Source organism: Tribolium madens, unplaced genomic scaffold, assembly GCF_015345945.1.
Source record: "Tribolium madens isolate multiple individuals breed KSU strain unplaced genomic scaffold, Tmad_KSU_1.1 Scaffold_11;HRSCAF=98;Tcas5.2_LG3b, whole genome shotgun sequence".
NCBI classification, from domain to species: domain Eukaryota; kingdom Metazoa; phylum Arthropoda; class Insecta; order Coleoptera; family Tenebrionidae; genus Tribolium; species Tribolium madens.
In genome coordinates, this window is record NW_025400975.1 from 844,737 (window position 1) to 857,056 (window position 12,320).

A 12,320-nucleotide genomic window follows, 5' to 3' on the forward strand; every position below is an offset into this window, starting at 1 on the left:
TGTTTTTTGACAATGTAACTAGATTTAAGAGAACACAGGCATGAATGTTTGAATAATATAAATTTAGTTTTTTAGTTTTTTTTTAATTTGAATTAATATTAATTAAACCAAAATGTAAGAGTGAATTGATAGTTGTATACACCATACATTTGATAATTTTCATTTTCTAGAATTCCAAAAATATCTCTTAAATGGCGGTCTCTTGTACATACAACGCGTGGTTTATCAATTTGTCTTTATAAGTAATAGTTAATCCATTTATAAACTAATAATTCATTCCAGTAAACTTTTAGCAACAGAAAAATTCAATTTTTCACATATCCATGCCTAATAATTTAAATTTTAATAATAATAACTTTTTTGAGGTACATTTTTGTAATTCACAATAATTCTCTTAGTAACTGGTATCAAGTAAATTCATACTCGAAACGTCGACTTGAAATAAAATTGTTAATAAAAGTCCGGATTTCTTCAATTCTTTTATTCATTAACTACCACGGACGATTAAAACCACATAATGTCAAGTATAAACGATAGTTTTCTAAGGCTTCTATGCATATACAGAGTGTTAAAGTTTCATGACAAAAGACAATCAAAATCCATTAGTTCCTCCGAAACTACTTGTGTTATTTTTCGATGTAGAATATGGTTAATTTTTCGCAGCATTAAGAAAATAACCTGTATAATGCCATTCCATTACACGTAACATAAAAATGAAAAATTCGTGGAGTGGTTGTTTGTTTTAAAAAAATTCATCATTAAAAGAATAATATTTAAAATCGAAATTTTTTTTCGGTGTCATCTCTTGTAGCTCGCTTTTTAGTACATTTATGAGCATAATTTGTAACACGTGCTTTGGTCACGCCACGTCCGGAAAGTAAAATATAATAGCGCCGCTAGCCGAAGAGAAGCACCAGAAAGTGCGTGGATGCGTAACGCGTCGCGTGTGTGCGTGACTAGAATTACCATATTTATTAAGAGTGGCCGTCATCTACTGGACCTCTTCGTTGATTGATGTTGCAACTAATTTAATTTAGGGTTGTCACAATGCTGTATCAAGGCGAAGTCCAGAAAAATTTTCCTTCTTCGAACACTCATTATTATCCATTTACCTGAAAAAACAAGAAGGTTGTAAAATACGGTTACAAATATTTTAACGATGTCTATCTGGTAAATTGTATCGATTTACAGGGGAATAAATGTAAAACATGGAACATGTTTCAATTAAAATTCATGCGTCTGAATATCATAAATGCGTACCTATCTCATGCAATAAATATTATATAACAGTTAAGTGCGAGTTGACATCTGCTTGCAACTATCAAATTTTTATATTTTTCTTGTTTCAATTTCGTTTCACAGCATTGACAGGAAGATAAATGGTGACAAATTTTACAAATACGCAGTTTCAAAATACTGTTTTACGTCACACTTTGAAGATAATTAATGTACATTTCACTATATTTGCGTACTTACTTTCCAATTCTTATCTTTATGCCTTAAAAGTAATAAGATGAAGGTTGAGGAAGTTCTTGGTAATCACCTGACAAGACTATGGGAATCAGGTTAGAAGCTTACAACATGTTAATTTATTCATACAAATTTTATATAAATGAAGGAATGTAGAATATTTACAACATTACTCTTATTTGTTCTGGTTTAAACATCAAATCTAGACGACTATGCAAATTAGTTAGAAATTTTGACAAAGTATATAATTATGATCCCCTTTATGGACACTTACGTAAGATATTTCTCCTAGATTTGGTTCAAATTTCAGTCAATTTTATTCTTAATCAGATAGGTAAACTGTAATTTGTTTGATGTTAGCTGGAGTTTTTCTAAATTTGACTGTTTAAATAGTTATCTTGTTTGAATTTATAATATACAAAATCACATTTTGGGATGTTTTCTCTGGATAATTTTCTAARTTTTCTTTGATAATAAAAAGTAGCAATGGAAAATACAACGCAGCACTAAATAGAAACAATAAATGCGGTAATTAGGTACAGCTTGTCTAGAATAAGAAAGGCGAATTCACAAAATACAGGTGCGCCAGAACTCGCGCCCCAGAGAAAATTTGCAAGTAAGTTAAGATACCAGGAACATGAAAAAAATGTTTAAAYAATTTTATCTGTCAAAAAATTTTGACATTTGACATTTTTTTATATCTACATAATGWTACTGATAATCTTGTYTATGTTTTTTTTACAATTATTTAGTAAAAGGACAAAAATTTTGCCAATAAAAGCCACAAATAACATTGAACAGAGTTACAATTTAGGTTACACCTTCCTTGTTTCCTCTTTTAATAGCGTATAGCAAAAAAACTTGAAAAATTATTCTCCCAACAGAAATAAATAGAGTCAAAGTGCAAACTTTAAACCCTCATAACTTCGAAATTTTTATAGATAATTTTTTTTTAACATTTTTTCTCTGGGGCGCGAGTTCTGGCGCACCCTGTATAAACTAGTTTCAGCAAAACAAATCTTCAGTTTAAAAAACTGTAACAATTCACAAGAAACCGTACACATTTGTTAAAAAAAAAACTAAAGAAAAAGAACCTAATTATTAGTTAACAAAAAAATTGTAAAATGAAAGTTAAAAATAACATGGCGTTGAAGCCACCATGTCCTGGCCCTAGAATGGCAAAACAAAATGTCAAAATGATTGCTAGGCAATAAAAATTTAAAATACTGTATCCTCTACTAAATAAGCTAAAGGTATGGAAATTTAAAATTACTTAATAAAATGATTATTAAAATTGAAATGATAATGAAAACATTAAATTTATGAGGAAATATTAGGGAAATCAGTCTGTTCATTTAAAAGGTTAATATTACTTTTATTTGACGCTAATAAAATTTCTGAAATTTCTAATATATCAGTTTGTTGCGTTTACTARAAATATGTAAAGCTTTAAAAATATTAAATAAATGGTGTAAAAAAGTTAAATAATATTACTGCATGTGTAGCTGCAGATTTTTTACAAATCTGATATGTAAATGTGGAGCCTTTTTTTATTAACAAATATAAAAATGCAATTTTCTTATCTTGTTCTCTCCAACTGTGAATTTGATGGAATTATTTATTTCAGTTTTGGTTCCCCTAAAAAGAGCCAGGATATCGTACCAAAAGATCTACATGACTGTGTGATAAAATTTGTTTTTCACAATTGTTTATAAATATTTCACGTAATAAGTATTATAGAGATGAACCCATAGCTAAACCGTTTGTTTGAGAAAAATATTCTTTGTTGACATTAATTAAATTTTGTTTAATAATTGGTTTTATTAATGAAAAAAGGTTTATTTGTGAATCAAAAAGCAAAATTTTCACTGAATTCAACCATTCTGAGAATAAAAATGGTTTGAAAATCAAATAATACTAATAAAGAATTATGTCGAAATTATTTGAAATTACATATTCGGAATTATTATAATTATCTTTGAAATTAATGGAATTATTTGTGAATTATTGCAATTTTTCTGGTATTACCGGAATTCTTTTTGAAAATATCCGAGATGTCTTTTTAAAATTAAGTTGAAGTCTTAGATCTATCAGAATTAATTAGGGATTACAGGAATTATTTTGGAATTACGAAAAGTAAGTTGGACTTATAAAAACTAAGTTGGAATAGTAGGAATTAATTTGGAATTATAGGAATTAATCAGATTACTGGAATTACTGTTTCGGTGAATTTTTTTTAATTTCTGGAATTTTGGTGGATTTTTTTAGATTTAAAATTAGTTGTAGGTACACTTTTTTTCAAGTGCGTTCATTATTACATTTTTTTTTGTTTAATATATAAATTTGTGCAAGAGTTAAGATCTGATTTCACATATTTGCGTTGTATATGGAAAACCGCTGGTAATAAGTTTAAAATCTGACAAGATTAACTTAGGCATTAAGATGCAATAATTTCCCTCTTTTTCCTTGTTTATCACAAAAATGATAATTTATCACAGTCCCACGTCACTCATGTAAAAATTGAATAAAATATTCATACGAATCCAGTTTTTCGCCTTCTACCATGACAAAGAAGCAACCGAGAAATATATTGAGCAGAAGCTATAAAGAATACGTGATTATGGGCATTACATGAGCTTAGCTTTAGTTACATGCACATGTAAGCCCAACACTGTTACATTCCGGAGCGTCTGACACCTCGGTATATCCGTATTTGTAATAATATTATGGTGTTTTAACGCTTAACTGCACTTCAAAAATAATCAAACTTGTATAAACGGCTACATGCATTCTATACGGCTGTGTTGATTTTATTGGTTTGCCTACGTGTTTATCTAAAATACTAATAAATTGCAATTAAATTATTTTTTCACGTTTCTACTTCATTTAACTCAAATAATTATTTGATTTACAATTGATATGTTAGACGTTTGACTTTTACGCTGTTATTAAATACAGACCACATACTGTGCCCTAAAAACAACTCATTCAAACAAAGAAACTGACCGTTTAGATAATGACCGGTTTCTTGCTTTCATGTCCGTCACGACTCTAATATCGCTAAGTTTTCGCTTCTTCTTATTATAATAATAAGTTAATCTACACAATAAAAACACTGAATATTAAAATAAATTCAAATTGATTCAGTGAAGAAAGTGTATTACAAAAAAACTTAACACAGAGACAGACTATGTGTCAGCACGTTTTCCAAGTCTGTGTTGATGAAAACAGATAAACAAGAAGCAAGACATGAAAAATTGTTACAAAACAAACGTAGAAACTAGAAAGCACCGCAGTGGTCATCAGAACTGAAAGCACGTGCTAGTGAAAATAGATTAAAATAAACTGTAACCTGTTATCACTCTTGTATATCTATACGTAAATAGTAAATTATATCACAAGATAGAAATGACTGTAGTAGCACCGAGGGAAATAAAAAATCTTCTCTAGCGTGTTTTATACAATATTTTTTTCGCTACTAGCACATTTATTACACAGAAATATAACGGTGACAAACATAACCTTACTTAGTGGGCATGTTGCATCAGACATAACATGTCGTAATTCACAACTATTATTTTTGTTAATTTATTATTACCTACAGTAATTAATTACTTACTTGAGTTATTAACTTACCTAAATTGAAAGTTTTATTTTATTCTTATCGTAAAATTAAGCAATTCTTTAAGAAATATTTAAATGTTATTTTGCAAGTCTAGAATTTTTTAAGGCGGTATATCTTGACATTTTCTTAGTCCCCCTAACTGTCTTTTGTAGCACGATATTTTGAAAATTTAAGCATTTCTATTTGAGAAATTTTTAAACGTTCTTTTTGCAAATCTAGATATTGTTTAAACCGGTGTTTCTAGACACTTCTTTAGTCTTCCCCACTGTCTTTTGCCACGATGTTTTGAAAAAGTCTCGATTGACATTTTTTAAATTTAAGCATTTTTTAAAATATTTTTAATGTTTTTTGCAAATCTAGATATTGTTTAAACCGGTATTTCTAGACACTTTCTTAATCTCCCCCATTGCCTTTCGCAACACGATGATTTCAAAAAATTTCGATTGACAATTTTTAACATGTATGGTTTTTTTTGCAAGTCTAGAAATTTTTTAATCGGTTACATCTGACACTTTTTTAGTCTCCCCAACTGTCTTTTGTAGCACGATATTTTGAAAAGTCTCGAWRGACACTTTACTAAATAAAAATGAAACTCTTAATCAAATCCGACAGGATTTAACCACATTGACTAGTGAGGCAGTGATGCCAGATTAGGGAATTTTTCCCTAGTTCTAGGGATTTTTCTAACAAAAAGGGAAAAAAGGATGTTTTTCAATTTTTCTTAATAGTCTAGGGATTTTTACATTTTCAATGAAAATCTCAATTTTTTTCACACTGCTGGCACAGTTTCAAAAATTACAAAAATTTTTAATATGACCATTGTAACTTCGCCAAGTTAGCGCATTTATGTATATGAGTTTGGCACATAGTAACGCGGAAACCAAAAATGTATTTTTTGTAGTTGTGTAAAGACAAAAAAAGAACAAGATAACTAAAAGCCGTTCGCGTTTTTCGCGTTGCCAAGTTTACTAATTATTGCAGCTCATTTAATGTTTTAGACGAATATTTAAAATTAATGAAATCCCATAATTTATAAGTATAAATAAAATCTAAGTAGGTATCTAAATAGACACGTTTATTTGAATTTGTTTTAATTGACTTGTATTTTATTGTTTTATTCGTTTAGTAAATTTTATTTTAATTTGTTGTTATATTATTTATTGATTTTTTGTTGTTTGGAGTTAACACATTTTTATGTTGTATTTATATTATATTACCTCAACAAAATAGGCCAAGAAATAGTATCTTTTTAATTTTAAGTAGTTTAGGGAATTCTAGGGAATTTAGAAGCTACAATCTGGGGACAAGCGCTTAATCTCATCTGGCATCACTGTAGTGAGGTTATGTCGTTTTAGTACTTCTGAAACTACGTATTAATGGACTTTTCTAATTTCATAGTATGAAAATATTTGTTAAAATAACGTATAAACTGCAAAGAAAAAAGAAAAAGTGTTAAAATTCGCTCTACTACTGGTAGTATTGCATTGACAGTTTTGACAAAGACAGAAGAATTAGAGATGGGGTTATTCTGATGTTTTTTAATGAAAAAATTTAAGTGTTTTTTATTTAATTTTGCATTAATTTCAACTCAAAGTATTTCCGTTAGTAGTTACGATGATAATAGTTTTAAATAATAATAATGTAGATATATTTGTACCAATGTTACACCCTCCAATATCAGTATTCAGCTTTATTGCCCTTGGTTAATAACGAAAATGGGGCACGGTCAATTGCGCTCAGTTTTAGAAACAGGGTCGCTAATCCTTAAGGTGAACTGCGCTCAGTAGCATCACAACGGGGTACCTACCCATGGGTTGGTGCTTCGAACTTTTAGGGAGCACTTCTTAATGTGCACTTGGCATTATTCTCTGGAATGCGAGTTCTGAAATACCCTGTATTAAAAGGTATGATTTAATTAAAAAAAAATATTGAAAGAGAAGCAAATATCTTAAAAAAAAATTTTAAAACACTCTTATGTAATGTACATATTTGAGTTTAGTATAATCTATTTCTTTTTTGTTTATGTCAAAATGCAAAGTACATTTTTGCAACTGGTTCATCCGTATTTTCATTAGCCTGGGAATTTAATTTTTAATAATTTAATTCTTTACATCACGCTGAGACATATCGACCGATCTGAGCGCAGTTAAGTAAAAATTTTCTGAGCGCAGTCCTCCGTAGGGATTAAAATTCCATGCTTGAAGTGAGCGCAGTTCACCGGCACCCACGAAAAAAGGATTTATGACCAATAGGAGAGAAAAACAACTTTCCAACCTCTCGACAAACTAAATAATAGTGCAAAAAATAGAAAAAATTATATTAGTGTATGTAAATTGCTTCTCAGCTGACTCTCCATTTAATCCATGTAAATGTCATTACAGAAAAAAGTGTTTTGCACGTGTTTCGTATTAAAGTCAAATAAAATGAATTACCATTTAAATTGGGTAGTTTTCTTTTCGTCGTATAAGAAAATAGCAAAATGGGTTTTTGCTGATGTACATAAGAATTTAATGGGTTTAATAAGTATTTAAATGGGATAGGATAGGTTAAGCAGATGCAAATATAAATAAAGCCTGCCCACGGAATCGGTGTTTGTGCTAATTGGCGGCATACATAGTGCAAGTAATCAAAGTGTACCAACACGTGTGGGACACGATGCTTAAAGCACGGCCGAGCACTATTAAAATCAAATGAAATAACGATGAATCATTCCCATTGTCCCATCTGTACCTCCACGAGGTGTAAATTGTACAAGAAAAACATATTTTAATTAGTAATAACAATAATTTCTCCGCGGCTTTTGCGTGCGTGGGCCGTATTGTTTTTTCAATCGGTCTGCGACCAATTATTATTGTTTCGATAAAAATTCGGCAGTCATAAATCAACAAGTTTCCTTTATAATAAGAGAGAGAGGCGCGAGAAAGCTTCACTTTTTTATACATATCAATAATAAATTAACGTGAGGTCAAAAGATTTCGTGTTAAACAAAAATAAATTGCTAATACATTTATCGTCCTTGGACGTTTTCTTCCTGACATGTAGTAATTATTGCAACGAATTTATTTTCGTCTCGTAAGAGTGAAATTACGAGCAAGTCCAAGGCGAGCGCTCTACATTACCTACTACAAATCATAAATAGAGATCACAGCTAAAGCGTTCGAATTTTTTATTTTCAAAATTATAGCCTCGACTGTCATCTTCATGAGTTTAAATATTGAAAACATGTTTTTCCGAAATCGTCAAAAATTTATTAACATCGGCTTTATGACATATTTCATACATCTTTTAACTATAACTTTAGTGATTGATTAGATATCATTTTTTTGAAATCGTCAGTAAAGTCTAAAATCGGCACTAAAGTAGTTCATTATAGTACAATTTTGTGTATTGTTGGGTGCAAACATTATTAACAATGTTTTCGATACATGTTTATAGGTTACAGTTAAATAATCTATCATCTACTTAAATTTGTAATAATAAAACCAGAACACGCTGTATATTACATTTTATATACAGGTGCGCCAGAACTCGCGCCCCAGAGAAAAATGCCGTGTAAGGAACATGGAAAAAAAATTCTATAAAAATTTTGTGGTTTTTCGTGTAATTTTTATCTTAATTTTTCTCAAAAACCAGTTAAATCAAGTAAGACACACAAATATCAATATCAATTTTTTCTATGATTTTGTAGGTATGTTTGGACAAGATAATGCAAAATAAATGTGTCTCTGGTTCAAAAACAAACTGTCGATCTAAATTATTTTTTCAATACTTACTGTTGAAATTTACGTTTTTTGGCATAAACTGAATGGTTAAAGCCTAAGAAATTTTGATAAAATAGGAGTAATCTAGTGAATTTGAATTTTAGTGAAAACGCCAGTTTTCATCTTAAAAATCTGCTTAAATTTTCTAAAAAGCAAAAATGACATTTCCCGTCTAATTCTGTCATTTTTGGTCTTATTTTCAATAATATTTAGCAAAATAATTGTGTAAAATGATTTTTTTTATTAATATACAGGGTGCGCCAGAACTCGCGCCCCAGAGAAAATCATATAAGGTAATGTTAAAAAAAAATTATCTGTAAAAATTTTGAAGTTATGAGAGTTTTTTGCACTTTGACTCTATTTCTGTTGAAAAAATCCAAGCTTTTTGCTACAGGCTATTAGAAGAGAAACCAAGGAAGCTGTATCCTAAATTGTAACTCTGTTTAATGTTATTTGTGGTTTTATTGGCAAAATTTTTGTTCCTTTACTAAATAATTATAAAAATCATATACAAGATCCAAAAAATAAGTGTCAAATTTTTTAAATTTTTTTCATGTTCCTGGTATCTTACCTTACTTGAAATTTTTCTCTGGGGCGCGAATTCTGACACCCTGTATATGTATGTTATATTATAGTTCCAATTTCTAAAGTGCGATCAACAGAAAAGTGTTGTACCTAATTATCTTGTTTATTGATAAATAATCTCAACAAAAACTAGTTTCTTAACAACTATTTCCGTTGATAGTTTATAGTGTGTAGAAAATCGTTCATTAATAACTCTCATTATTGAATGACTAAAATTATTCATTAAACAAAAGAAAAACCATTCATTAATACGTTGTTAATGCACAATTTTTATAATGAAAAAAATCTAAAATTTCTCCAATTATAGAAGAAATTGTGTTAACTACCACTTTTTTTCATCTAGACGTTTTATTAGATAAAACATTTACTCATTTAAACTTGTTAGGTTGCTATAATAAAGTATTACATTACCTAAATCACAATTTTTTTTAGGTATAAAGATAAAAATATTAAAAATTTAAATTACAAAAACTGTCAGAAATAAAAAAAAGTTAGAACACATATCAACACACCAGACCTTTTATTAAACGTCGACACGTGTTTCGCCAACCAAGTTCGCATCATCGGGAATTTAGGTTACGACCGTTGTTAACTTGTTTCTGTTTGGCGAAACACGTGTAAATGTTTAGTAAAAGATTTTGTAATGCAAAATTGTTTAATTTTTATTTTTCAATTTCAGATCCGTATCCGGTTCTATTTAGCACAATTCACAAAATAGTTATTTATGTATCAAAGCACAAAAGTCTTATTTTTCATTATGAATATGTGTTTGCCTAAAACACGTAAGTAGTAAAAATGACTTTAGACCCGAGATGGATTGCATATTAATTTTTTTCCGAAATCGCAAATTTAGATTTAGACAAAATATGTGCAAAACTATTTTTGGAGATTAGGTTATTATTACGACAGTTTGACAGTTTGCAATTAACAGTTTACAAGAGTGAGTCAGTCCAGTGTTGTCAGACTTCTCCTCGAACTTCTCGTTTCAAACAGTATACCTAAACCACAAAATAACTAGCAAAATCACAAAACAGGAAAGAAATATTTGTAGAATTAAAAACCAATGCTTATAATATACGTTGGTAATAGGATGTCTTTATCTGACATTATGACAATAATTTGACAACACTGTTATTAATGTTCGCAACCCACAATACACAAATTTGTATTGTAATGCACTACTTTAGTGCCGATTGTAGATTTTTACTTACTATTTTATATAATTTTAGTGACGAATTCGGAAAAAACCTTGTTGTCATTTTAGCACATTTTACAAAAATATATGAAATCAGAAATTTTGCCTCCTTCTCTTGTAAAGATAATGACTTTTCATAGTTTATTTTAAGCTTTTCAAAACATTTTTCACAAATATGTAAGAAATTTTTAGAAACTACAATTATCTCTCATCTCAAGACCGATTTCTTACTATTGGTTCAAAAACTTCGAAATATAGTACTCGCATTTGCCAAACAAACTTGCGCACTGTTAAAAATCGCACTTTCATAATTTTATTTAAAAACAATGTCACTGTTTCAAAATGCCCAGCTTATGAAGACTTGTATAACACCTGAAGAGAAATCTGATCTCGCATGAAAAATTAGGCCATTCAGTAAGTAAGCTTATCATTTATTATAACGCACATATAAGGCGCAATTTATGAAAATAAATGCCATGTCGTTCCGTTACCGTAACCTGAATCTCATCAAAATTTGCCATTCTTCTCTTTGCTTGAGGAAAAAAGTGATTCATAATCCATCGTCCCATTCAAGCTATATTTTAGCATAACATTAATTTGAATGTATTAGTAATCAAGTGACTAATAGTTGTGTATTTCAGGTCAACTGTGGATAATCCATAATTTATAAATGGTGAAGAAGAAAATTGTTTAAATCAATATGAGTGGTGATGCAAGGCGCAGAAGTGGCAAACATGGCGGAAAAGTGCCAATGCGCACCCCTCGCACTTGCGCTGAGCTTTAATCGCATTTACATTTTGCCCACCAATGGCATTGAACAATCTGGACAATTGTCAAAAGCGACCAATGGCTTTATCAGAGATAATGTAGCCTTTTCCATGGATGTATCCATCCATTAAGCATTTCGAGTGTATTGTTTCTGATTGTTACTTTCGGTATTATAATGAAAGGTTTGGATGTAGAAGGTGTTACACAATCGCATGTGATTACAACAATAGGTTAAATATCTTCAGGCGTCAACACGGCGTAGGCGTTAAAATATACATTTGTTAAATTCTAAGAATGAGCTTGACCTAAGCTTTTTTATCGGCAGTGTCAGACGACAAATTACACGAACAAAAATCTGGCATAATTTGAACGTAATCATTCATAAATTCTGGTTTGGAATTTAAACGGTTGAGTTGTCTTTGTCTTTCCAAGGTACAGGTTTAGGTTCAGACAGAGATTCGCGTTGCCCCAAGTTATGGGTCAGATGGAGCACCAAGTGGTATTTCGTAAGTACTCAGCTTGGATTAATTTATTTGATGGCGCGGTAATATTGCATCCGAGACTTTACGGATTAGTTGTACTTGAATGACACCAAGAACGGTTATTTCTAATACATAATTGACGGAAATGGATATTTATTAGCTTGTAGAATGGATGATGTATTGAGTTTAACGCCCTATTGCCCCGAATTTAATCCCATTGAAAAATTTTGAATTTTGGTGTGTCACTATGAAATTAAAAGACGAATTTTTGAGTAATAATTTGACGCTTTGGAATTTATGTAGTAAAACAATAATCAAAAAGTACTACCTATAAAAATGTGATGCTTTAGCAAGAATAAAAATTTTGTTTTTTTTTGTTTTTGAGTTATACATTTTTTTTTAATGATAACTCCCGATAAAACCATTTTTTTCAT

At 29.8% G+C, this 12,320-nt stretch overlaps 1 protein-coding gene across 2 annotated transcripts in view; it reads right to left on the reverse strand.

Moving 5' to 3' along the window:
* LOC123005989 (Krueppel-like factor 5) overlaps window positions 1-12,320 on the reverse strand; it is a 198,233-nt gene that overhangs the window by 58,261 nt on the left and 127,652 nt on the right. Inside the window, exon 2 of one of the 2 annotated variants that reach the window (XM_044400115.1) lies at window positions 967-1,112. The exons of the other annotated variant lie outside the window; for it this stretch is intronic. Within the exon in view, the coding sequence (XP_044256050.1) occupies window positions 967-969 (3 nt within the window). The 5' untranslated portion in view covers window positions 970-1,112. The remainder of the gene's footprint in view (window positions 1-966; window positions 1,113-12,320) is intronic. 2 annotated transcript variants of the gene reach the window in all.